Raw genomic sequence first — 27,606 nt, 5'->3', positions numbered from 1 at the left:
GCGTCACTTTGTATTGTCACCAAGCTTTGTATTGTCAGCGTCACTCATGTATTGGCATCGGAGCGGAAGATCCAGCCACACAGACGTCACAGGCGTCACTGGAAACTGCGAAACGATTGTTTGGTTGATTGATTATGAAAAAGAATCCCCAAACAGAACGATATCATTCATAATGACGGTTAGTTATACGGGTGTCATGCAGTGAAGTTCCGTTTTAGAGTCTGCGTGGGAAAATGACTGATATCGTATCAGCTGTAGTCTAATCTGATAATCGCGATATTATGAAAGAGGGACAAGGCGCACGTTAGCTGGTGAAGGAGACCGTGCCTCGGGGTTTCTGTCCGCGTTATTATGAGATGTCTAGCTGGTGTATTGCCGGATAGAGTTGATTTGAAAGAAACGAGAGGAATTTCCACGAGGGCGTGCTGTTTCGCTTAACATTCGATGCCGAACTTGTCAGCTATCTAAGTAAAAGCCAAATGTGCTCTGGTGAAAGGTCAAAGGACCATGAAATATGCGAGAAAGTTTACTTTTGTGGGTGTTTTTCTCAATGAAAACCGTGGAATGCCCAAATTAATTAGCCGGTAGCCAGGAACAACCAGTCCCGAGTGGCTTGGGACTAACACCTTTTTTTTTCTTTTAAAATCAATGAATTAGAAAGTTCGGGTGATAATAGGTTAATGATAATAGTTTAGTGGGTGCGTGTGGTGCGGGTAAACCCACACTGCCCGCAGCCTCTAAAATAACCTACGGACGCCAGGGACGCTTAACTAACCTAAAACGCTAAAACTAACCTACGGACGCATTGCGGGTATACCCGCACCCGCGCTCACCTCGACGTACAAGAGACTAGACCAAGCTCGATGTTTTTTTATTGATTTGGTGGGGAAAAAAACAAAATGGAGAGTGCAGCGCTTATCAAGAGGTCAGGCAGACGTCGGTTCTCGCAACCGAAAGAGGAAAGAAAGTAAATATAATATGGAAAAGTGCTTGACATGGGAACCCCGTGGTTACATTCATGGTTACCTCCTCGTCGTTACCATCTCATCATCAGCATCTATTGTTGTTGTTGTTGTTACCTCCGTGGCGGTGAATGATCCCACCACATCATAACCGGTAGCCCACCACATCATAACCCACCACATCATAACCATAACAACACATAATTCCATTTATGTGTGCGTGTGTGTACCTCCACACTTCATGCCTGCAAGAGAAGACAAAAGGCTTGCAGGTCTTGTAAATATTCGATCGGCCCAGGCCAGGAGCCAGGATCTTCGTCACGTCAAAAGGGCTGTCCAGTCGGGCCAAAGTTGCCCGGAGATGTCATCGATGCCGATGAGGGGGGAGGGGGGGGTATACGTTTCTTTCGGAAAGGTCAGCCTGACCGAAGGTCGGCTTGCTATTCCTGCTTGCTGTCCTGATGACATCGTCCATATAGGGTAGCAAGATATTGACTGTGTCCTCAACGGACACACACGTTCGGCCAGTTGGAGAAGTCATCTTTCCAAAGTCTAGTAGTCGACTGCTGTAGGAGTCCAGGGATTTCCCTACACCCCCCTCAGGGGGGGGGGGAGTGTACACCCCCCTGCATTTTTGCAACCCCCCCCCCCTGAAATTTCTCAGGTAACCCCACCCAGCTCGGCCACCAACACGTTCTGGTAGTGAGTCCGGCGCAGCGAATTACATCCTGTACGGTCAAACTTTGGCTGTACCACATTCATGCAGCCGGATGATCATGGATGATCATCCGGAATTCATGGATGATCGTACCATGCATTTCTCCAAAATCATTTGAAAGTGACTGTTCAATGCATATATTCCGCGCATATACGAGCAAAAATGCGTGCGGGCACGCAAACTCAATGTGGATCATCAAGAACCATTTGCGCCCAACTCAATCAAGCGATTATTCTGCTCTTTTCGTCTAAGGTTTTCACGGTTGGTTGCTAGGTGTTCATTGAGCTTCGTGAGACAATGTGCTAGGCTTTTTTCTTTGCCGGTCGTGTGATTATGCATATTATTGTTGAAATGCCGTTCATAATGAATCTGTATTCTACTGTACTGTGTTCTAATGTAATAACATGTACAAATAAAACGGGAAAGCTGTGCAGATATGTCACCATTGTGCCACGATTCTTTCCGTGTCTATGAAAAATTCCGTAAGTGGAACCTTCACCAAGCACCCCCTCCCACTCCCCTTGAAAGCTCGGCACCCCCCCCCCCCCCCCCCAGCAGTGAATTTCTGGTGAAATCACGGTGTAGGACACATTCAGGCGATGCCAGTGGAACAGCGTAGTGAATGGTCTCGGAATAATAAGTGGCAGTAGGGTAAGGGACAACCTACCGTAGGACAACCCATTGCAGAGGGGATGACCGAGCCTCGCCTCCGAGTTGTTGATACCGAGGGTCAGCATGCGCTAGCCTCAGAAAAAGTGAAGTACAGGTATACGTAGGTCGAGCAGAACGTTTCTCGTGTGATCTACGCGCCACAGCATCGGCGGTGCCATGCCCAGCTATGTTGCAGTGTCCCGGTATACACTGGAAGATTATGTCGTGTCCAACGTCCGTAGCGTCTCTATGCAATGATGGCACTGATTGCAGGGGCCATACAGCTGTAAGTTCTCGGAGATGTAAGTTACTGCAGAGCAGATTTGGAATCACTACCAGATTATCACTACGCTGTCTACACTTGTTCCGTGAGCGTGTCGACGCAATCTATATAGGGTCTGACATTTTCGGGTTAAGTGTCTTTACGGGATTCAGGGGGGAACATCGAGTGCTCTTCATTATATATGTAATTCGGGGAGAAATCGGCTAATATTCGGGTGTTATCGTTTTTCTTTTCCTTTTCTTTTCTTTTTTTTTTCTGTCAAGCAAGCTGCCCGCAGTTCATATATTGGTCACACAAGCATCCCTCGCGATTTATAGTGACAGGCACCGCATGTTGTAGCATCCGAAATGTGTTTCAAATAGTGTATTGATCAACTCAAATAATACTTACATCTTACATGTGTACAAGTTGCTAACTAATTTGTGTACGTGAGACGTGACACAACGTGATACGTTATTGGAATTGGGGGATAAATCGGGTGTAATCCGAACTTCGGGAGAAATCGGTTTTAACACACAAAAAAGTTAGACCCTAATTACATTTCGCAGCAAGGAGCTTAAAAATCCAGAAAAGAGCGCGTGCCGTGAAATATCCATCGCTGATCCCACACTCTAAGAAAAAAAGGAGTAAAACGGGGAGTAATTGCAGCTTCTACTCCCCTAGTCTGCAATTACTCCCCATTTTAGTCCCCTAACCCGATATTTAGTCCCGACGTTTACTCCCCAGGACTGCAAATTGTCACTAAACTTCGAGAATGGTCTCTTGAATGCAACAGTCTACGTAAATATGTGCCCTTTGTTAATCGGAACGACATAAGGCTGTATAACTCAGACAACGTAGCAACTTTTCAGCCACACAGAGTAAGAAACAGTTAGCTCTTCTTTCTTCGCAAATTGTGCCCTAGTATGGCACAAGAGTTTATATCACTCGGTTGACGGTTTGCTTCAAAGTATTTTCATGCATGCACACCAATTATGTACCTGGGACTCTTACAACAGCGCCTGAAATGCGGTCTCCACTGTGTGACATTCATTTACTCCCGTGCATTTGCTCCTGAAAGGGACTATTTTTTGTGGCAATGCATTTAGTCCCCAAAAGGAGTAAAAGTACTCCTTTTTTTCTTAGAGTGCATCTGATGCAGTCTCACGTGGACATCGTCTCTCACATCGTACGTCATCAATATCGGCGGAGCTATATGCCATTCTACTCTTTCTGCAGCAGATATCCCAGGTCCCTCCGCGTGTCTGGGAGGTCTACACCGATTCGCGGGCAGCTCTGCAATGTGTGGCAACCATGGGGCTTCGTGGGCCGGGTGTCGAACCGAAACGTTTTTCGTTCCGGTTTTCGTTTCGGTTCTATCATAAACGGTCCGGTACCGTTCTGCTCCGGAGCAAAAAAATAACGATTCATACCGGTTTTAACCGGTTCCGCTTCTGGTGGGCATATTCATGCCCAGAAAAAAAAAATCAATGTTGCAAAATGTAAATCCGTTTAGTCCGCATACGTGGTATTCGATATTACCGTATTTTCACGCGTATTAGCCGCACCGCAGATAAGCCGCAGGACTCGTTTTTAGATACATTTTGAAAATGTTTTTGCAGATAAGCCGCACTCGCAGATAAGCCGCGGGTAATACGACGCGACTGCTTTGTGCGCTAAACCAGTGATGCACATACAAAATCAACAGAGACGCTCAACGCTCGTCAGCGCCGTACTCCCTGCCAGCTGCCCTGTTCACGCACTTGTGCGCGAAGTCGACGACTTTTAGTTTGAAGCCGCTGTCGTGGCTGTGCCTCAGCGTTGGAGCCATGCCTCACCTCTAACTGCCGTGCCCGTGTCCACGAATGCTGCTGCTATAGTCAAATGAGAACTGACGTTTAGCTGACCACGTTTTATCCCGATGACAGGTGTATTGAACCCTTCCTGTGGGTCTGCCGACAAAGGAGACCGTGGGGAAGGCCATAAGCCCTGTCCACATTCCGGTGTCGGCATGATGTATAACAAAGGAGGTCAGTTCTAGTGTTCTACTAAGATCGGATTGTGCCCTTGTTGCGTGTTTTTCGTGGATTGACGGGTTAGTCCACTCGAATGTGGAGTGGACCCGCCCCTGTTCGGTATTGTTCGTGCACTGGCAGGGCGGTCCTGTTCCGAAAAACATGAGGCACTGTCGGCCCTTTCGTTTAACCCGGGGTATGGGGAAAGCACCAGGGAAAAATAGTCACCAGATAAGCCGCATCCACGGATAAGCCGCAGAGCGTCCGCGAAAAAAATAAATCGCGCATAAGCCGCGGCTAATACGCGTTAAAATACGGTAATAGGCAGATGTGAAATCGGTGGCTCTTGGTTCCTGTAGGTGACTGCCTGTTCAAATAGACATTCTCTTTTACTTGAAGCGCATGATACAGACGGACATGTTTGTTGTGATGTCATACGTGAAGTACTTTCTTACTGGGTTTGTGCGATCGCGTCCCATCCGAATGCCTGTTGCTGCTTCACCACGCCAGCAAGCTTCCTCGCCAGCAAGCACTATCGCACGAGTACGACGCAAATCGAGGAACACCTTCACTCACAAACGCGCTCGAGGGCTCCGTTTTCTTTTCTTCGTGTCCCGTCCACAAAAGAGGCGCCACTTCGCACGCGCTTGCCTCGCAGATACGTAAATGTATTCAACTTCGCTGCTCTCAAACAAGGGACACGTTAACGACCGGACACAGTAACAGTAAACAGGAAACAGTAACGACCACACAGGAAACAGTAACGACCGGAGTAACGCGTTACTTTTCTACTCGTTACTCAATTACATTTGAAGTCCTGTAATTGGTAACGGTAATCAATTACTTTTTCTGTACAAGTAACGGTAACGGTAATCAATTACTTTTTTCGAGTAACGGGCACAAGTCTGCCGCTATGTGACATGAGTCACCTAAACCCCCGCACTACGCAAGCCGCCGCTAGGAGTCATCTAAACACAAGTCCCAAAAAGATGACAAAGAGATACCACATAACTCCACTAAGTATACTTTACCCAGAACAAAGCAAACTTCTAGCAGGTCCCTGCTCGGCGAGGTCAGAATTCGGCTTCACCGCGTCAGGGCACACATAATAGAACCCTCTCTCGCCAAGGATTAGTAGACACGGGGCAATATCTCTAAATGCAGACTTGCAAAAAGGGCCAATGTCCGGGTCAAGTCCGAGGGACTCAGGAAATTTCCACTTAACAAGCAAGATAATGGAAAGACGAGACACAGAAAAATTTGAGAGGGAGATCCAAAACAGGTAATCAGAGTATTGAGTAGAAAATACCATAAAATGTATTTTAAATAGAGTACAAATACATAAAACAAAAAGTATCGAGTAGAGTACCAAAATACCGCAAATTGTATTTAAAATACAGTAGTTTAAATACAATACTCCAAATACGTACAAGTTATTTATAGTAATCGATTATTTGTTTGAGTAATTTGTACCGTAATCGATTACTTTTTTTTTCTTGCCAAGTAATTTTCTGAGTAATTCAATTACAATTTTCAGTCATCAATTACCAAGTAATCGATTACTCTCAGACTAAAGAATCCACATTGTTCGGGAAGACAAAACCAACTGCGTTCTGTAAATTCCAAGACAGCCGTCTTATATTTAGGATTTTTCTGAAACAATTTCTTACCGGAAGTCAATTGCCACAGTGTTCCGCACGTGCAATGTATTTTTAAGTGCACAGTCCTCTCCCTACTCATGTCGACTATCTTTCCGTAATACGCCCTGCATACAGTAGGTTGGAATGTAGGTTTTACCATGAACCGGATGAGTCATTTGTGGGAGTCACCGTTGGAACTCTTTTGTCTTCTCTCAGTATGCGAGATGCACAAAGAATACAGAACTCTGGACCTTGATAACCTATTGCGAGTCTTGTACGTTCATGAGCTGCTCTCCGTCTTGTAGGGAATACTGTCGATGTCACAACGATGTCGACGATTTGCAATGACTTGTCGCCGTTGCCGAGCTATCTGGCTTGTTGAGAACGGTGAAGAGAAAGGTCAGAAAACAAAAATCTTGTTCAAATGCCTGCTGTGCCTCCCTCAAGCAAAATTTCGGTCAGCTTTGAGCTTTAACTCATGCAATTTCTCGGTGCCTTGCAGCTTGCAATGCTCGCGGTTATACACGACGGCGTTCAGACAATTCTGTTTGTACTTTTTCCCTCAGATATCGAAAGTAATTGGCAAAGTAACGCGTTACTTTTCTGGACGTTACTTTATTACTTTTTCTGGCGAGTAATTTGTAACGGTAAAAAAATTACTTTTTCGTACAGGGTAACGCTAATCAATTACTTTTTTTTAGTAACGTGTACAAGTCTGGTAGCTAGCCTCCATCGTAGTTGACATTCTCCACCAAGTTCAGCGTGTACATGACGAAGGTCATCATATATCCCTGCAGTGGATTCCTGGTCACTGCGGTTTAAGAGGCAATAAGCAGGCTGACAGAGTAGCAACGGCTGCCCATGAGTCCCCGAGAGCCGTGCCCATTGTGCTGTCGAGAGGTCACAGAAGGACCCTACCAACTGCGTGGTTTCAATCATTTGCTCTGTAGCAATGGCGCCGGGACATCACGGCTCAATCTCTCATGTATTCGGTAGACCCAAATTTGTCGTTTTCTCTCCCTGCCCATTTATCACGCCAATAATACGCCATTTTAACGCCATTTTAACTCCCTCCTGCGTAGACTCCGCCTCAATGCGGCTTTAACCCCACAACTAAAGTGCATTATCAGATGCTGTGACACAAGCCTCTGTTCCACAGGTCTGCGGTTTCGTGGGGACCACCCAGCACATTCTTATGGAATGTGCACTCTACGGATCGCAAAGCGGATACTGTGTGATGAGCTTGCCCGTATCGGCAAGAGGCCGCTCAATTTAGCTGCACTCATTGACCCCTATGAAGATCCTGTGCTCCATCGTCGGGTTCTTCACCTGTTCATGGATTTCCTGTCGTCCACTGGATTGCTCCAGACGCTTTAATTCGTTCTCGTATTTTCATCCTTCCTTCATCATGTTCATATAATGTTCCACCTGCAATGGGGTAGGGGACCGCACCACCGCGGTGAAACTCCCCATCTCATCGTCATCATCTATTGTTGTTGCCGCCATCACTGAATTTCGGTATGCAAATGAGCCGAAACCCAACTAAGCACCCCTCATGAGCTCTTCATCTACACCGACGGAGGCCTATCTAGACCGGAAAGCGGTTTATCTGACCAGGAGATCGGCACCTACTCCAATCATCTCCATCGCTCCAAATCACGTGGCCCTCTGACGTGAAACGAGCGCTGTGCTCCCTGCGTTCCCAGTCGCCGCGGTTTCGACTCATTTGCATATAAACATTCGGATATGTATATTTTAACTGACGCGCGTGTTTCAGGATTTGTTAATCGTGGAATGACCTTCAACGAGGGAAGTTTGTGATTCTTCTATCTCGCTTGCGCCCGAAATACCCTAATTAAAGAGACAATTGATGAATTTTAGGTAATTAGTCATCTTGTAGTTGCGTACTTTCTTCGATATCATGTCCGCCTGGCCATATAACTCAATTGCAAAAACGACATCCGTGCTGTTCTCGTAGCTTTTTGTTTATAAAAATTCTGTGAAGCACAAAATTAAACACCCTGTTTTGCTTGAACAAGGTATAGTGTCTGTGGACAGGCGGATGGTATGTCGAAGGAAAACCTGGAACGCGACTGCATAATGCACATGAGACAAACCGTCTCTGCCACTGTACACTATCGCTTCGTTATATGCGAAGCGTATAGTGATAGTAGCAAGAGAAAACGGAACTGCGCCAGCTTCCTGTGCAAGAGGGCGCTCCCAGCACTCGAGCTCTCCAATATCTCCCTTTTCCTATTCGTTGGTTAGCAGAGTCAACCCCCCCCCCCCCCCACTATATTTACTGACATTGCTCCTTCCTATCTAGCAGCCATACCGACCAGAAACGTCATCTACGTCAAGACCATTCGTGGAGAAATGTATTTCCGGTTCCTGTACGGTTTCATAAACAAGAAAAAGAAACGTATTCACTGATGCATAGTCTGATACGCATTACGTTAGTATGACTCTATGTTACATGCGTTGAATGCTCGCTAATGGAAGTGGTCCTTAGCCCTGTCGTGCCTATTCCCATACGACGCGAGAAACGAAAAGTTGGAGTGCATGGGTGTAGTTGGCAGGTGCCCTTATTAGTGCTTGCTCCTCGACTCGCAGAACTGCGAGTACAAAGAACCAACGTGGGAGTTGATGTTAAGGGAAGATCCTCAGGGCGACATCCGCCGGTATTCTGAACAGAGGCTGTTCTTTTTCTGGACTGGGAGTACAGGCAATTTGGAGGTTACGGATTTTGGAAACTCCGTTCCTTTTGTATCTCCGTTTCTCTTCGAAGTTCTTGTACTTGTACTTGTACGGGTACTTTTTCTTGCACTATCTATGCCATCGGACATGACCTTACTCTTTTTGTTTGTGGCCTTAACATTTTAAAGTTTTAAATGTTGAGCAAATTATGCGGTGGTGCTGGTGAAAGGGCACGCCGTTGTCGGCCTCACAAACGTGGCCAACGTGACGACTAACGCTCTGGGGGGAATGTGCGTCCTGGGCCGACTTCTGAGGGAACTGTGCCGAAATATGTTTAACACCGTGTGAGAATGGTGCAAGCGCCTTAAATGTACGCGAGCATTAAACGTGCCAGTCTTGCAGGGGTACTAAAAGAAGAAGTGCTTCAGTATGTAATACTCGTTCGCGATTGGTGTTTTGATATGTTACGTCACTGCATTCAAACGCAGGTCCCTTTTCTACCTCCCTCTCTCTCTTTCTCCTCTATATGCATACATAGATAGAGGGCAACGACTTATCAAAGTGTATCCGAGCTGTATCTGAATAAGGCCATACGACTAATAATATTTAAGAAACGACACAAAATTATTAATGTAGAGACTACCGTAGCTTAGTGTGGCCTTCTTGTTACTTATTGATTCTTTACTCTAATATCAGTTCCAGTCTACCAAGTTGGCGGTGCTGTTGTAGTATACCACCTGATGTCATTTGTTTGTAAACAGTGAGATGTCTATTAGTGAACGCTGTTGGAGCATTGTATTGTCATCATAAAAAGCTCTGAAGGTGATTCTACACTGGTAAATTTCAAAACGATTGAGCAACCCAGTACAGGGTACTAATGCAAGATGTACAAATCCGGCAGCCAAAACTTTGTCGGGTCTCACATCTCCCAATCAACCAATTAACGATGAAAATGGGCGTTATTGCGAAGAGCAGTTGAGGCGGTCCTTCCTATAGACGCAAAACATTGAAGCGCCTGCTCATGCAGAACACCATTTGGATTGTTTTGGCTGCCGGATTCGTACATTTTACATTTTAGCTCCTTATTGCTATGCTCAGTCACTCTGAAATTTACCAGTACTGAACCCCATTACGTGTAGACAACGACTGGGAGGTGGTGCGTTCGAATCCTACCACCAGCTGTACTATCTGAAGTTTTCCCCGGGTTTTCTTGCAGACTTTCTAGACGAATGTCGGCACAGATCCCCCTGAAGTCGGCCCAAGATGCACGCTAACCACCCTGCTGTCCTCTCTCCATCTATTCACGTCTGTACACCGCTCATAGCCACAGTTGCTTCGCGGCGCTAACAAACAAACAAAAAACTTGCAGACATTAGACAACATAATGATAGGAACAGGTCCACTTTTATAGGTCGCTACCCTGTGTAGTATTTCTTTTGCTCTTTCCACATGAAACTCTCTCTCTCTAAATCGCCAGTGCCTCCTTAACATAGTATTCACTGGATCCTGCCTGGAACCTCTGTCGAAATTACTATTTTCGCATTTCTTCGAGGACGCACAGAGGTGAGGGAAAAGGAAGAGATGAAGACCCGCTTTCATACACCGCAACCGAAGGTTATTAATTACCCACAAGAAGCCCTCAATCTGCTGGATCTCTATGTGTGCGTGCGTGCTTCGCCTTCCTGGGTGCTAAGTATGAGCTACGCGTGCAAGAGCGGGGGATAATATGAAGTGATTCACGCTGAGAGCCCTACGGGCCGCCATAATTCCTTTATCATATCACGTGACCCGAGCTTGCGCCTCAAAGAGCGCTTCGTATCGCGAGGAAATGTTTCTTTTATTAACGGGAAGGGAACGCTACCCAGCGCAGGTGCTTCCATAAGGTACTTTTGTTTGCCTGTACGATGCGACTTCGATATCACGCGAAATCATCTCAAGTATCACTGGAGTGCCAGAATGTGTAGAGAGCGTCTTGGTATAGGCACTGAAGACAAGGACTAACACGGACGGCGTTACAACTCGACTCCAGTCTGGAAACCCCCCCAGATACAGAGCCGACCTCGGACAGGGCCAAGTTCACCAACCTTTGATGAACTTTATCGGAACAACGCTCAATGAACCTGACCTCCAAAATTTCGCGTCCAGAGCGAAAGAATGGTCCAATTAAGTACGATCTGATCACGTATCTCAGATCTAGGGTGTCATGCATACCTCAAAAGCTGCCAGGCTCGGTGAAACGGCTTTTACAGCGTCAGTGCATGGAGACTTTCTCGAGATCGCGTCGGCGTCGTCAACATTTGCATGTCCGCCCAAAATTCTTATCGCATGTGCGCTCACCCAAGCAGCACAATGTACTGAAAGTCGGGTGCAATAGGGGTGGACGGGTAGGTGGAAGGCCTTGAACAGACTTGTGAAACTAAAGAAAACTGATACGACACATACAGGCCACCCCTATTGCACTCGACTTTCAGTACATTGTGCTGCTTGGGTAAGGAGAAGAATCTAGCCAGTTTACGACCACTGTCGATGGAAAGTGAGATAGCTGAGTGAACTGGCAATGACTTCTACCACGGAAAGGCGAATATCGACAGAACGTTGGCGGACGAATTTCGCAGACTGCAAAAGCACCGCCTACGCACCATCACTACGCAGTGCGTGGAACAACTAGACGAGCCCCACTCGTTGACACTCGCAGCCCTAAATGTACGCTTCGTACAGCTCCACGCAGAAGACGTTGCACACGACTATGTCCTCTGTAAGACATCACTTCTGTGTCTTTCCGAGACGTGGACGAAGACGGAGAGACCAATACGAGTTGACGGCTTCAAGTGCTGCTGCGGGGCGTCTCGCAGTGGCAAGGGCAACCGAGCGGCCGGAGTTGCCATTTACCTGCGTGTCGGAGTACTGGATACACCACTTGAAGTCACCCTTCTTGGAGACGACGTCGGAGACGGAGAAATTTGTGCCGTGCAGGTTCCCACAGGTTTCGTGGTGGCTGTGCGCTACTTCTCGCTTTGCGCCGCGCCGGAACGCATCCGCGATTTTTGTCGTGTACGTACTCGCGCCTTACTGCACGCACAAGCTTCTCGTCGTAGGAGACTTCAACGTGGACGTTTCACTGGCCAAGAACACCATTTTCCTAGGTGATATGTCCGAACAACTGGACCTTCAGCTGTGCACCGACATCCGCCAACCCGCAACTAGCCATGGCTCATGCAAAGACTTGGTGTTCCAGAACAGCCCCCTCGTACAGGACACCACTCACCTCGCCAACCATTTCAGCGACCACAAATCGATACTCATCACGCCTAGAAAAATTTGTCTACACACTTTAAACCGGCCTCATTTCACCACACGCACAGTTGCGCTGAATTTTGCGTTACACGAGTCGTAACCGTCCTGTAATTTTTTGAAACTCGGTTTTAGCATGTCCGCTTACCGATTCCAAGGTTACGGGTTCCAACCTATCGAAGAAGCCATGAAGATCGTGGCATGGCACACATTATTCATTCACATTAATTAATGCAACGCATACTACCGTGGCTTCAAGATCTTGTTCTATAGCTTGGTATTTTCCTATAAGCTCTCTGCTCAAAATGCACGCTTCCCGGAGTACATAATTAGACATTCCCTCTAATCTGCCGCCTCTTTGCCGATCAATCAGTATAGTTCCGCGGGAGTGGCAAGTTAGTTGGAAGCAAGTGTCCCGGACTTGGGACTAGTTTAGAAATCGTGGAACTACAGCGCCCAGAGAGCCACAGCGATGTTTGGGCAATTACGTCCCTGCACGCTTCCTTAGCCAATCTATGTAAATGCAGACGACACCGAGAATTAATGCCCAAGTGGCGTCGGCTGTTCTCGCGACTGCTTCTCTTTGATGCATCACTCAGGCTGAAATTGATAGCACACTGTGAAGAGCTTGTGTGCGCTGTGAATGTGGAGTGGTCCGTACGCTTTTGCGTTTCTTCTTTCTTTCTTTTTTTTTCTTTTTACGTTGTCCTTGCTAATCACTTTTTGAGGGCATCATACGTGGTGGGTGTTGTAGTAACATCGTCAAGAATCTGTAATAAGCGAAGCACGATACGAAAAAAAAAAATATATGCGCTCAGCGTCACTTATGGGTAGGGAATTGTTGCCGTGCACTAGAAGTAATTTTATGAAACCTTAATTGGACGAAATTTAATTTCCTGTATCGAACTCTGGAATGTGCCAAAGAAAGGAAGTTTTCTTGGGATAACTATTTAAAGAGATTGAAACATTCAAATGATTTATTTTTATTTTACTAAAAAACAAGCTTTCGGACGGAGTCTGTCCTTCATCAGGTGCGAGGATTCCTTGATTGCTTTATCGCAGCTAAAGAAGGCAGGACTCCATCCGAAAGCTTGTTTTGTAGTAAAATCAATTATTTGAATGTTTTAATCTCTTTAAATACTTATCTTATTCACCTATCATTTAAATACTTATCTTATATGCTGGACTTTTCCCATTTTTGCCTCAAGTTTTCTTGCGAGAATCAGGAAGCGTATTTTGGACTTACCCCAAACTACCACGAAAATACGCTACCTAGTGGAATGGTAGCAGCTGGAAAAAAAAATGCGAAGCGTAATGGTAACTGTAGTAGATTTACACGTAAGAAATAAATGCAATTGCTGGACCGAGCTCATTTCTCCGTCAAGGACCGATGCGAGGTAGACTGCCCCTCCAGCTTCCTTCGTGATGCGTTTTTATGATATTCCCTTTACATGGTTACCGAAACACCCTCACGGTAAGAATCCGTGGCACGAATACAATGCACTCCGATGTGAACTTATATGCACATCCTTGGTCGCGAACTCATTGGTCAATCTAAAGCATTTTGACTCAACTTGCTGTTAAAAAAAACAGCTCTGCCACACCTATTGCACAGAGTGACACCTTTGTCACTCCGGGTTCGTGGCAAGTGCGGGGAGTACACCTTTTTGTGACAGTTAACGTAAGTGCGTAAGTGTCACAAAGAGGCGTACGCCTCCGGGGAATGTCATTCGGGGAAACTCGTTTCATATTTGATGTGTTGCATGTTGCCTCCCGTGTTAAGAGAGTTCATTAATTACATGCCAATTGTTCGCATTATTATCGTCGTCGTGCAGAAAGGAATCTAGATGACGTAAACCTTGAAATGAACGCGTATGTTACTTTCGATGGTACTATCTCAGGCGAGTGACGAGCGATCTCGACTGCATTATTACACTCTTACATTAATGTTCCTTTTTATTTTTGTTTTATTTTTTACTGGGAGGTCGAAATTCCGAACTGCATAAAATAGGTAATCTTGCCTATTGAGGGTAGACTTCTAAAGGAATATATCTCAAGTGTAGTTAGTGGGAAAGGGTATGCATGTAGTAGCGTAAGGTTATGCGGATGCCCCAACAAATACCCGCAGGAAAATTAGACGCATCGAAAATTGTTAAAAATTGGGCTGTTCGGTTCGGTGTTTGTTCGTCAGTCTGTGCTGTGTGTTGTGTCGTCCTTTTATTTGTTTCCCGGCACGGGGGTTTTTATCGCTTTTAAAGCTTCAGTGTTTTATATATTTTTGCTGTTACTTCTTCCAAGTGGACCTTGACCCAACCCTCTACATTCTTCAACTTTTAAAGTATAAAATAAGACGCATCTCGACAAACACGCAGAGTTCATCATAATTCTAAATCATACCTATGGGGAGCGAGGCACCGTTCCGTGATTTCATAGTCATGGTTTTCTCACAACATAGAGCCATGACCATCATTAACTGTCCCAAGCGCTGCCTTTAAATGTCACTTCACTGCATCAATACTAACCATGCGGAGAAGCAACCTTTCTGAACGATTCTCTGTGTTGGTAGCAATTTAACGAGCAACGCACGTTGTGCGGAATTCCTCGTTTTTCACTGTCCCATACAATGTGCAGAAACTTTCAGCTTAACATCGTAAAACAGAATTCATTGTGTGAAATATTAAATTAGAGAACAGGGAATTTGTGGTATCTGTGTGTACTCTAGCATTGAAACTGCGGGTGAGAAAGGAAAGATGACAGTGTTCCTTTAAGAACAGCTGGTTCCGCTCTTTAAGCTTAAGAGAAAGCTCGGTCCTACTGCTTCCAGAAACGTGCCATAGGTACCACGCTTTTCCTTCATAAACGGAGCCTAGAGAGGCGGAATGAAGCATTAGGCGTAAAAATCGTGCGGAAAGTCCACTGCCTTTTAGACCACTTGCTTGTCAGTGTTCAGCAGAAGGCTGAAAAGCATCGACAAGATAGCGTTTTCGTCTGTCAACACCATCATCATCCTCAGCTCAGTTATGACGAGAGTGACCTTGGCAGATAAAGTAAAGAGACAAAGCGAGCTTTTGTTCGTCAAACGCTTTCCTTTCAAAGTCATCCTTTGTATCACCGCACCACACGATGCTCTCCCGTCATCAATCAGATTCGGTTACCTAATCAATTATTCGATGCAGTTAATCGACGGAAGGTTTGTTTTCTTTTCGAGTAATGCCTTGCCGGGAATAATCTGTCCGACACCACACCACAGAGACAGTTCACGGATGTCAGAGGACAGTTAAGAAGAAACACGTCGAAAAATGACACTTTTAAGTATATAACCAGATTCTAAACTACGATCGCAATGCCTATTGTAATAATTTCCCGCTGTGCCACCACGCAAGATGATTTCTTTAAGCAACATGCAAGCTCTAATTACGATAAATACATAAATCAATCAGAAACTCATTTCTGTCATTCGCATTTCGTACATATACGTATCATCTACTCTCCAACTTCACATGTTGAAGACTGTTTCATATTTAACGATACACCCTGCAGCTATTCGTCTAATATCAACTAAAGTCATTACTTATCAATCGCATTATCAATACTCACCTAACATTTTGACCACGGCACGCTTAGATCCTCCACCGGTATACCTCAAAGACCCTTTATTCCCTCTCGCACTACCGTTTATCTCCGGCGACCTGTCCCTCGGCGCCGACGATCTCCTCAGTTGAATGCCGATCAACACATACAACACCGATATGACACTGATGGGCAACACAAAGAACAACACCGTCGACACCGTAAACGCGTGCTCCACGGGGTGCTTCAACATGCACTCCGCCGTCTCCGGTATCGGCACACCGTTCTCGCCGGCCTCGTACACTATGCCGAACTGTAGCGCTAACGGTAGCGCAAACGTTCCCGCTACGATCCATATTCCGACTATGGAACGAATGGCGCGCGGTAGCTGCGACATGGTGTGAGCTTTCAGAGGGTGGCATATCGCCACGTACCGTTCAACGGTAAACGCGGTTATCGTCAGTATCGAAGCGTTCGTCGACATCTCGGACGTCATGCCGCGGATGATGCAGAATGCTTCGCCGAAGACGTACGGGTACTTCCTCCAGAGTTGGTAGGTTTCTTGAGGTAATCCAAGAAGTAGAAGTAACAGGTCGGAAATGGCTAGGCTAAAGAGGTAAAAGTTGGTGGCGGTATGCATGTAGCGATTCCGCGCGATGACGATACAAGTGCACACGTTTCCGGTAACGCCCGTGACGAGAATCAGAGCGTACACTATGGTCATGGTCACCACGGTGGTGAGAGGTTCGCTGGTATCCGGGAGATACTGCGGCGTGTGATTGGTGGAGAAGTGCTGGTGGGGCACGGAAGAGTTGTATCCATTCTCGCGTTCCATCGTGGCAGTCAGTTGTTCAGGAACTCAGGTTGATAGTAAGCCTAGCGCCATTGCAAAAGTTTTGACCAAGTTAAGCATGATCCGCTACTGACGGAGTGCGAGGCGCCAGTGACTTTTCCGAAGCGCTCTCTCGCCTTGGCGGTTTGGGGAATGGACAGGGGGAGAGAAGTGGTGGTACAGCCAATCGAAGAAGCGGAGTGCGTGGGAAGGGGAATCGGGAGGGTAAAAGCGAGAGGAAAGAGGGAAGAATGGGGAGCGTAGAGAAGAAAAGGGGACGAAAAGAAAGTGTCAACTTTGTTGGGATGAGGTGTGCGTGTGGGTAGATGTGATCGGAGAAGTGTGGTGTGGTTGTCGAGGGTGGAAAGATGGTAGGAAGGAGGCGGAGGTGTTAAATGATGCTGGAATGGTGACGATATAGCAGGTCATGTAGACCATTAGGTGATGTGCACGGAAGGGTGGGGCCCTGTACCTATACACCTTTCACAAAGATCACTGAAATCTCAGCACGAGGTACCCTTTATTTAACGTCCCTCGCACGAACAAAGTTTTTGTACCGTACCTCACCGACAAAGTTTTGTACCTCAGCAATTTGTGCCGTGCCACAAAGTTGCTGGCATTGTACTACTCACTTTTGACGAGTGTTTTAGGTTACACCTTTCTCTATCCAACTCGCATCTTGTCCTCTCCAAAGTGTCCCAAACATGGATCACGGCTTACATAGGGTGTCTCTGCTTACACCGATCACGGCACCTACTATAATGAACACGAGAAGCTAACCATATCATTTTCGCAATGATATCAAGGTTCTTACGGTTCGCTGCCCCCTCGCTTTGCTGAATCACACCAGCCCCTAATAGCATCAAAGGAAGACTCTCCTGTCGATAAACCATAACTATAACTATATATGCGCCAAGCCGAACAGGCGCCACACAAATCTTATCGCTCCACACGCATGGTTCAAAACCAGCGGCACGTGATATGCTTGACCAACCCGTGAACGTCCATGTTCTCCAGATAACATAACTTTCCGAAGATACGGGGCCGTCTGTTCCAACACCAGAAGAGAACAAAAGTCTGACAGGACTATCAATAATCCTTACCCTCTCATGACGAATACACCCACAAAGCAAAGCAAAGACAAAGAAAGAAAAATGCATTCGTCAATCACTGCCTAGCCATTAACCAAGGCGAGCATCGCCTTTAACTCTTTGTTCTCCAGTTACTTGTCTTTCTGCATCTGTTACCATCGTTTCTTATCTGTGCTCCATAACTGCAGACAACGCAGCTTTTCCCAAGGTCTCCCTGATTTGTGTTTTTTTCTCTCTCTCTCTCTTCTGCTTCGCTGCTTCTCCTCGCAGAACGGATATAAGACTTCGGAAGAATGGTTGATGCGATACCATTATGTGTTCCCATAAAGCGAGGAAATAGTTGCCGAGATGACCGACATACAACGAAAATACCATCGACGTAGTTTCAAGGGAAACTTCCATTGAAGGAACGGAGGGTATTCGATCGAAAATGACGAAAAAGCATCGTCGTGTTCATGCGGGGGTCTGGTGCAAACTTCCACAACAAAAACCAATCGCCTCTTTCCCTTTCATGATTAAATGCGATAACATTTATGAGCGAACCCACCGCGTTTTCTTGAGGCAGGGTATGTCGCCGCGTAAGACCTGCACCCATTGGTTGCTGCTTCACGTGTGTTGTGATAACGCCGAAATGTTCCAGGGCGATAACAAACGTGGCGACGAAACGTGGAAAATCTCCCTCGCAGTTACGAAGGGGCGAAGCCCTTAAATGCGGCAGTGCCAACAGCACGAAGCAGAGAGCAAATGAAGAGACAAAACGAAGCTGAAGGACTGGCCCATTCACAACAGCAGCATTGCACAAAGCAGACAGAGGACAACAGAGAACAGAGGACAACAGAGAACTCAACAGCACCAACTTCATCTACGACACAAGGGCGCCGCACACTAGACTAACAAGAACTATTACTAATTTCGATATTTCCGAAAAGATGGTGCAGTGGGCCAAGGAGAACTCGTACAAGCATGGAGGACCACGCAGAACCGCAATGTACATGTTGCGGACATAGCGACTTACCTGGTACTGGCCAACTGCAACGTCCTCGCACTCTCGGAGACCTGGACCAACCTGCCGCGACATTGGAAGGCTTGTGACGCGTTTCCATTACGAGGAGAGAAGACGACCGAAACACCAGTGCCGCCGCCTACTCGAGAAATGACGAAACCATCTTAGCAACCAAGACAGTCACACTCAAAGTAGACAATAAAGTAGAACGCGCCCTAGCCGCTTCAGACGAAGTTGGTGACGTATGCGTTGTAGAGACGCGGGAATGATGTTCGAGGGAGGTGCGGTTAGCCTGCACGTGGGCGGCGGTTCAGTGCAGCCAGGCAAGGGAGTAGAGGGAAGGGTGAAAAAAAAGGGGGGAAATGTGGTGGTGGTACAGGAGGGGGAGGGTTGTGCAGACCCTCCTGATCTGGGAATAGGGTAGTCGTGGACTACCCACCGCAGAAAACACACGAACATCCCTCAGTAGCCTTCATTGGGATGCTCTCTGTACAACGGTAACCGCCAGTAAGATTAGCGAAGTTACCCCACCTATGCGTGCACAAGTGGACTATACATGGATGCCCTCAACCCTCATCGTGCTGTATACACTACGCCATCTGTATACCTCCCAAAGAGCAGCTCCCCTCCTACAGTGTCGCCTGCAGTCGATCACGGCAGCACCATTCACATTGGCAACCATTCTCGGCCCTTGCTCTAACCAGATTGACCATCGCCAAGTTCTTGAGTATTCCAGATTTTTCTCCGGGACACTGGTCTCTCTCTACCCTATGATCTGCCTGCGTACCTGTGTGCTGTGTGTGTTCTTTTGTGCGCTGTGGTTTTGCCTACCGTTCTGATGTCTTACTGACTCCACTGACTATCGACCCTATTTACCATCGTTCATCACCTCATCATCAGGACACATCTCATCCTGCCCCATTGTGCATTGGGGTAGTGGGCCGCACCTTACGTGGCGAATTTCCCCATTCATTATCATTAACTTATTTGTTGTTGTTGTTGTATACACTACGCCGGTATCTCCTAAAAGCAAGCTCAAGGAGTTCTTGAGTATTCCAGATTTTTCTCCGGGACACTGGTCTCTCTCTACCCTATGATCTGCCTGCGTACCTGTGTGCTGTGTGTGTTCTTTTGTGCGCTGTGGTTTTGCCTACCGTTCTGATGTCTTACTGACTCCACTGACTATCGACCCTATTTACCATCGTTCATCACCTCATCATCAGGACACATCTCATCCTGCCCCATTGTGCATTGGGGTAGTGGGCCGCACCTTACGTGGCGAATTTCCCCATTCATTATCATTAACTTATTTGTTGTTGTTGTTGTATACACTACGCCGGTATCTCCTAAAAGCAAGCTCAAGGAGTTCTTGAGTATTCCAGATTTTTCTCCGGGACACTGGTCTCTCTCTACCCTATGATCTGCCTGCGTACCTGTGTGCTGTGTGTGTTCTTTTGTGCGCTGTGGTTTTGCCTACCGTTCTGATGTCTTACTGACTCCACTGACTATCGACCCTATTTACCATCGTTCATCACCTCATCATCAGGACACATCTCATCCTGCCCCATTGTGCATTGGGGTAGTGGGCCGCACCTTACGTGGCGAATTTCCCCATTCATTATCATTAACTTATTTGTTGTTGTTGTTGTATACACTACGCCGGTATCTCCTAAAAGCAAGCTCAAGGAGTTCCTTAAACTCTTCAATTACTCTGCAAGCAACACTTTCGTAGAAAAATTGAAGGAACACAATGTGCCCATGCTTGCCATGGGAGACTTCAGTATGGACGTTAAGGGCGCCCCAGAACAACTGGTTCGCGGACTTTACGAAGGAAAGCTTCGACTGGTCTGTGACGATAAATGACCACAACCCGTACGGGATGTGTTATAGATTGTGTCTTCGTCAGGAGCATGGACAAGATACTGGTGCCCAAGTACGTGAGCTACTTGAGACTTCACAGTCCTCTACTGTCCATCGGCGGAGAATGCCAGCGATGAGCTCTTAAATGCTATCGCATATCAATGACAATCTGCACAGTGATTTCTTCCGTAACTTTCGTTTTTAAGTGTTACGAATGACTTGGTAACTTTGTGGACGCAGATCGTACAAGAGCGAGAGTGTGTTTTTTTACTCTCTACACAACCAACTAGAATATAGGACTCCCTAATATAAAAGTCTGAGCCTGGACACACAGACGGATGTACCTCGAAATAAAGTGATCGAAATCCCCGTTGCAAAACAAACCACTAAGTAAGTGTTATCTGACTATAAAATGCGCAGTCGCGCGCGGGTAACAGCGCCAATGGCAAACTTAGACTAACCTCGACGTAAAATTGCAAACACTGAACTTGGACTAACCTAATAATAAACTAACCAACATACTGCTCCATCGTGTCCGCCCTGCTAAGCCTAAACGGCTGCTAAAATGTGGTTTTCGTTCGCTAAAACGACTTGGACAGAAATCGAAAACCCGTGAATTTGTGCGGTTAAATAGTGATGTTGTGTTTTTAAAACACTGCATAGAACATCTTACGAAGCAATCGAGCATTCTCCTTGATTCTCCTTGATTTTCCTTGTTTCGAGATCGGGATTTCGCAAGCGGGAATATCGAGGTCCTCCCACACAGACGGACGATACGAACGCACGACTCAGATACGACCTCTTCAATCTTACCATGGTCTCATGAAACGTCGCCCGTTGGCTTCTGGTGACCTAAAATCTGGCTTCATTTGCGCACATTTGCGTTGTCAGCAAAATAGACAATATGTAATTTTCGCAAGCCGCTGTGATGTCTACATTTCGTTAAAGGACAGCGCTTCATACAGAGCAAAACGTACTTTTCCGACCAGCATCAACAAACAGCGGACATGCTCAGCCACGTTGAGACGTTTGCAGACAACTTGGTTGAAGGAAACACATCGCTGGTTGAGCTCCCTCGTGGGCTTCGATGAAATCTCGGTACAGGAGGATTTTTTTTTATTTGGATTTTTTGGAGGAGCTAGGCGTTGCCAGACAAAGTCTTTTGCGATATCTTTATTCTCGCGGTAGCCCTGATAACTACCATCTCGAATTCCGCGATGTGCTTTTTAGAGTCCATAATTCCCTTTCTTTTTTCCTTTTTGTTCAGGTCGAAAATAACGGAACAATGGAACGTTAGCAAGAAGTATGAAGTTTCCGCCCTCTCGGGGACCTAGCAACAGTTTTCTCAACCGCAGCGCGGTCAGATTTCTCTGGCACTTTCGCGCTGACAGCGTGTCATTTGTCATGGCGGGAACTGGGAGCGAAGCTATGTTCTCACTGTTCCATCGCTGGAGTCCCCGGATTTTTGGTTTGAAATATTTTTTGTAACGCTGTTTTATAGCGGTCGCCACTTTTATATACCTTTTTTAATAATATAATCTTTCTTTGTGGTGCGCATTTTTCGAGCAACAAAGTTTCGAAACAACTGTGGCATTGTCTCTGTCTCAGCAAGAGATCAAGGTCTGAAGCAAGGAACAAAGAAAGTGTGTCTCAAACGTAACGTAACGTTACGTACCGTCGAACCTGCACAGAGTTCCCTCAAACGAGGTGCCCCTTTTTCCTCTTTTTTTTTTCTTTCTGTGCTTCACTTATCCTAAAGACTGTCTTCCTATATTTTTCTAGGGCTCTCGCTCTATAATTAAGACAAAATTAATTGGTCAATCCAAATTCAATCCAAGTCCAAAATCAAATAAAAAAATCCATAGTCAAATCCAACAACGACAACAACAATAAATGAAGGACAAGTGACGATGACATGGGATGTTTCCCCGTGGTAGCCACAGGACCCTACCCCACTTCAGAGCCCACCCAGTCAAATCCAAGCCTACGAATGCTCTGCCTTAAAATCAATTTCTGACCTTCCTGGACAATGTGGGATTTCCGCCTTTGCTCTGGGTCTCATTTACCAATGTACCGATCACCTATTAGGTGATCGGTACTTACTAAGAATCATGGGGAAAAGGGTCCACTTCTGTGTCTATACGCTAGCAGACGACGCAGAGCGACGCTGCAGACGACGGTGCTGGTGGTGGATGGTGGATGTGCCTGGCTCTAGAAACATCTTTGGAACGCGGTAAAGCGAGACTGTCAGAACCTGACTAATAGACTGTGTTTTTCTGTGTGTGTACATAAACTAATTTACCGACGGTAAGCAGGCACGTAATGTAACGTTGAGTATAACGACTGCAACAAGCAAACTTCAAGCGTGCGTCACGTGCGTGTAAGCAGCGATTTTCAGCTGCAGCTGAAATTAAAACATGTGTTCGAATCAAAATGTCAAAAATTCGTTTTTTATGTTGCCAGTGGGTTTTATATTATTCCATACATTCATATGTAGGAGAAGTATGCAGCATTACCGTCGCTGTGCCAATACCTGGCATTGTAGTCCTGAAGGGAATAGTCAGCCCCTCACAACAGCGCAACAGCCACCCATACTGCTTCAGAAGCGACTGGGAACCAATTTTAAACACGCAGCGATCACGAAGCACCTCGCCTATGGGAATCTGTGAGGCGCTTGACACGGAAGCGAGGACACTGACGTCATTTCCGCGCGAAATTACCGGTGACCTATTGGGTGGAGTAACAAACCCTCCCCAAAAATGTTATCTAGCTTATCTTCCCTTTCCTATTTCGATCTTGCTTGTCCCACCCAACGAGATAGAGATACATAGAGAGCGCAACCGCCCGGCGTTTCCCCCTTGAACTTTGAAGCTTCAAGGAGACCTCTCGCACTGCTTCGTTCAAGGCAAAAACACAACCTACTAGATTATAACGACCATGTCAGGCGCACCCCTTCTATGCGCCGCATTTTTGGAAGGTAGCGGTGGCGCTTCTGATCGTCCCAGTTATTGCTTCCTCAACTTCTACAATACTTTGTACTTCAGCTTACCTTAGTATTTCTGTACAAGCGGTGGACGTTCCACAGATGTTTCATTCTGAGGTTGATTATCATCATCATTCTACGCGTTTTCATAGGGGCCATAGGGGCTATCGCTGTCGTCTGCTACGGTAGTCGTACACACGCTTCTGCGCGTTCAGAATTCAAATTTCCATCGTCCAATCGTGTTGTGCCGATCAGTAGCGCCCCTGGCGGATCGTGCGGACAGGCTCCTCATAGGGTTTTCTGATTGTGACGTGGTCGTTATAATCTAGTAGGTCGTGGGCAAAAACGAACGAAGAGCAAACCGAAGGACCAATGAAACGCGAGTGCGCGACGCACGTTGGGTTGAAGCGGCAGTGGGAGATGCACACTCGAGCCGGTGCAATTTTTTTCTGCACGAAAACACGACAACAACAACAACAATAAATGATGACGATGAGATGGGGTACGAAAACAACTACAGCTGAATACGCTATAGAGCCTGTTCCTTAAATTGGCGGCGGCATTACGGTTCCAATAAATGCCACGGAATTTCGAAGAATACGCGCGCAAGGACGCTCACCGCATGAGTCCCTAATGTCCGCCATTTGCAAACGAGGCAAGGTGAAGTCAACATGGCGCCATCTAGGGTGGCTTCAAATATGGCTGCCGGTTTATCTCCCAGTTCCCTCTCCGTCTCGTTGGTCCTATCTTTCTCTTTGTCACAAGGGATGACATGACGTCGAAGAGTGTGACGACGATGATAACGCAAAAGTAGAATGATGGCCTTCTTGAAATGATGGCGTTATGACATGATGGCGTAATCACGAAGATTACAAAGTGCACTATTCTGAGCAGCACATTGGCGGTCACGTATTGAGAGAGGTATGCCCCCCTTAGCCCGTCGCACGCCACGACTCACACAGGCACATTTCCTCTGAATTAAAGTGTGTCCCGTTCCATTCCCAGGAAGTTTTTTTCCTTTTTGCCTCTCAAGCTTTCAAGAAGATTGGCTACGTAACGCGTGCACATGGTCTGAAATTGTCTGGTGTAGACACTGAGCTTTTATAGCATAGAAGACCCTGGTACACCCAGTTTTGGAGTACGCTTCCGTTGCTTGGGGCCCTCATTTCGACGGACACTATAAAATACTCGAATCAGCTCAAACCAGACTAGCTTTATCACGAAGCATTACGACGAGCAATTTTTCCCAGCCTCTGGCCTTGCTTCCAAGGATTACCCTCCCAGTTCCGTCTATCACTCGTGTTTCTGTACGCACTCCTCAACAGAGAACTTTGAACTTCTTTAGCTTGAACTTGAGCTCACGGACAACAGACCATTCAGCTTGTCCAAAGCCCTTGACCCATATGGAGCACTCCTGCGCATCAGTGCCGGGATTTTCGCTCCCTCTTCGGCTTCCTTCAAGCTATCGGTCTCCTCCGAGAACTATAAATCTGAGACCTGTCATCTCTCTTTGTGCTCCCCTTTTAATTCATCTTCTCACATTAACCTCTTTGAAGTGGAGTAGGCTCCTGCGACAACAACGGGGAACGATCCCATGTCATTATCACTATTCATTCACTTATTGCTGCTGCTGTTGTTAATAAGCTAACATCGTCTAATACACGTATCTTTACATGAACTCTTGTCTGAAGCATTGTTATGAAGCAATGAAGCAATGTTAACCTTCTGCCGGAAGACGAAGTCGCACACACATAAATGGGATGATGATGTGGTGGGTCATTCATCGCCGTTATGGCGGTACACTGCCCCACGCGAGAAGTTATATTTGCGTTCACGCAGAATCAATTCTCCCCTTAGCAATGCATGCAAGGTGCACTATATTGGAAAACTCTCTACTACTCTGGCGTCATCCTGCACCGTTCCAGCGAGAATTGACTTCTGCTTCTGTGAGAAGCTGATTGGATTCTCGACGTGAAAGCATTGTGTCCCTTGAGGAGGTTCCAGCATTGCCTGTGACGTTCGTATCGTCTCTTACCATATTCCCATTCTTTTGAATGGCGGTGTGACTGAGCAATTGAAAGCGTCTTTGCCAATGCTGGACTCTTTGGAAGCTTCAAGTGACCAGGTGCACTGATTTTCGTAGGCAGTGGCGTGCGTTCGAGCCTTGCATAAAATTTGCAGTTAAATTAGTTGCTCAGTGCCGAAATGGCTAAAGTGTGTTCCGTCTTGGTAATTATCGGTATCAACCGGAATATATGTCGAACCCAGACCTTTCCTTTCTTTTTTTTTTTTTCTTAATAAACATATACCCCCCCCCCCCCCATCCCCCGACTTGTATAGAAGGAAAAAGGTTTCTAATACCCAAAAGAGACAGCCTTGTCCTCAATACAATTAAGAATGGGAGGATACAAAATAAATATTAGAACTGTAAAAAAAAAAAGGCAATGGGAAGGCTTCCGCAACCCATTGTGACGGGACTCGTAATTACTCTTTGCCGATGGCCGAAGGTAACCATTCTTCGGTATATACTTTAGAAGTTAGACCTATGCTCTTGTTTGTAGGTAAACTGAAACGTGCATTTCTTCTATTCTATTTTATTTTCTTTGTTAAAGAGTGAGAAGCAAGCAGGGAGCTAACGCGCACTTCGCAAGCGTTGTCTGCACTGGTATTGAATTTCAATGAAAGTCTTCTATAGCATCTCTAAATATATCATTTTTAACTTCAATCCATCCCAATACACTTGAGCGAAAAGGACCACAATTGACACCACGACTGTGGTGGGCTAGAAAGAAAGTTGGGCTTTTCAACCCAGCATAATATGATGAAAGCCTGTGCCGATGTTACAGCAAGGTCACAGCAACTTCTTTGAGATTAATAAGAGCATTACTTCGGTCAAATAATTTACAGTCTGGCATCAAAGGTGTTGGATATTTCCTTACGGAAACAGGACTGACCTCTCATGCTTAACCTTGTCATAGCATGTCAATGCTCGTGCGGTGCATTTGGATTTATGACACCAACTGGACATCCCTGCTTTCATTTTGATAGCACTTGATGATCTGTCAGAAGCTAGAAACCCATGAATGTAGACCAGCAAGTCCCAATTTTTAATGCGTTAGCATTAGAACCCCCATGTCGGAAAAAATTGACCGTCGACGAGTCTCTGTCTGAGGCCTCGACATTGGGTTCCGTCGGGTTGGGTTGGGTCGGGAACCCGACCCAACCCAACCGAACCCAATGTGGCCAATCCAATCCAACCCAACCCAACCCAACCCGGGTTGGGTTAGTTTGGGTTGGATTGGTAATTGGAATCCTAGGCGAAACAGCTCTAAAACTCCCAAACTACGCTACGATGTTAGCTAATGCTAACGCATATCTACCGCGCAAATAGGTGACCGGTACTTTCTAAGAATCATGGGAAATGGGTCGACTTCCGTGTCTACGCTAGCAGACGACGCACGCTATGGGTGCTGGGGGTGCTGACTAATTAATTTCTCTTAATTAATTACAAAACAGAAAATAGCTTGAGTATCCTCACACCACTGGTAACACTATGAAGTCGCTCTTTTTGGTGTGCGATGAACCATTTTTTTTAAACTTTGGTTTATTTTTCGTCAAACACCCTGTATAAAATAATCATTTTCATTCACTGAATATTATCTGTTCATCACTGTATATCAGCTACTCGTAGTTCTCGTACCCGTGCCTCTCGCCAACGGACAGCGAGACCAGCTAAAATCACCCTTTTCACTTGCTGCTCACTCTGTCTTCCGAAACAGCCAGCGAATGCTCTTTTTCTTTGCGTCGTCCCATGAAAACTTAAAGTGGATATATGGGTAAAAGTAACCCCCAAGACGTCAGGAGTGCGTACAACGCTGTGTGCGGATCTTCGTGCAGCTTTGAAGACTGATGAGCGCCTCTTTCGGACGGGGAGAAATCTGTCGTTTACGCTGTCTTCAACGACGATGAAAGCAAAAGGGAGCTCCACATTCTTCATAGCTTGTCATTTTTATTCTTTCTGTAAGGGATCA

At 46.3% G+C, this 27,606-nt stretch overlaps 1 protein-coding gene across 1 annotated transcript in view; it reads right to left on the bottom strand.

Moving 5' to 3' along the window:
- LOC135391117 (pyrokinin-1 receptor-like) overlaps positions 1-16,759 on the bottom strand; it is a 50,898-nt gene extending 34,139 nt beyond the window's left edge. Inside the window, exon 1 of the mRNA XM_064621216.1 lies at positions 15,834-16,759. Coding sequence (XP_064477286.1) covers positions 15,834-16,641 — 808 coding nt within the window. The 5' untranslated portion in view covers positions 16,642-16,759. The remainder of the gene's footprint in view (positions 1-15,833) is intronic.
- Between the last annotated feature and the right edge of the window lie 10,847 nt (positions 16,760-27,606).

This window comes from Ornithodoros turicata, chromosome 4, assembly GCF_037126465.1.
Source record: "Ornithodoros turicata isolate Travis chromosome 4, ASM3712646v1, whole genome shotgun sequence".
In the NCBI taxonomy this organism is placed as follows: Eukaryota; Metazoa; Arthropoda; class Arachnida; order Ixodida; family Argasidae; genus Ornithodoros; species Ornithodoros turicata.
The sequence above is the reverse complement of the archived record's forward strand: the minus strand, read 5'-3'. Positions and strand labels throughout refer to the sequence as shown.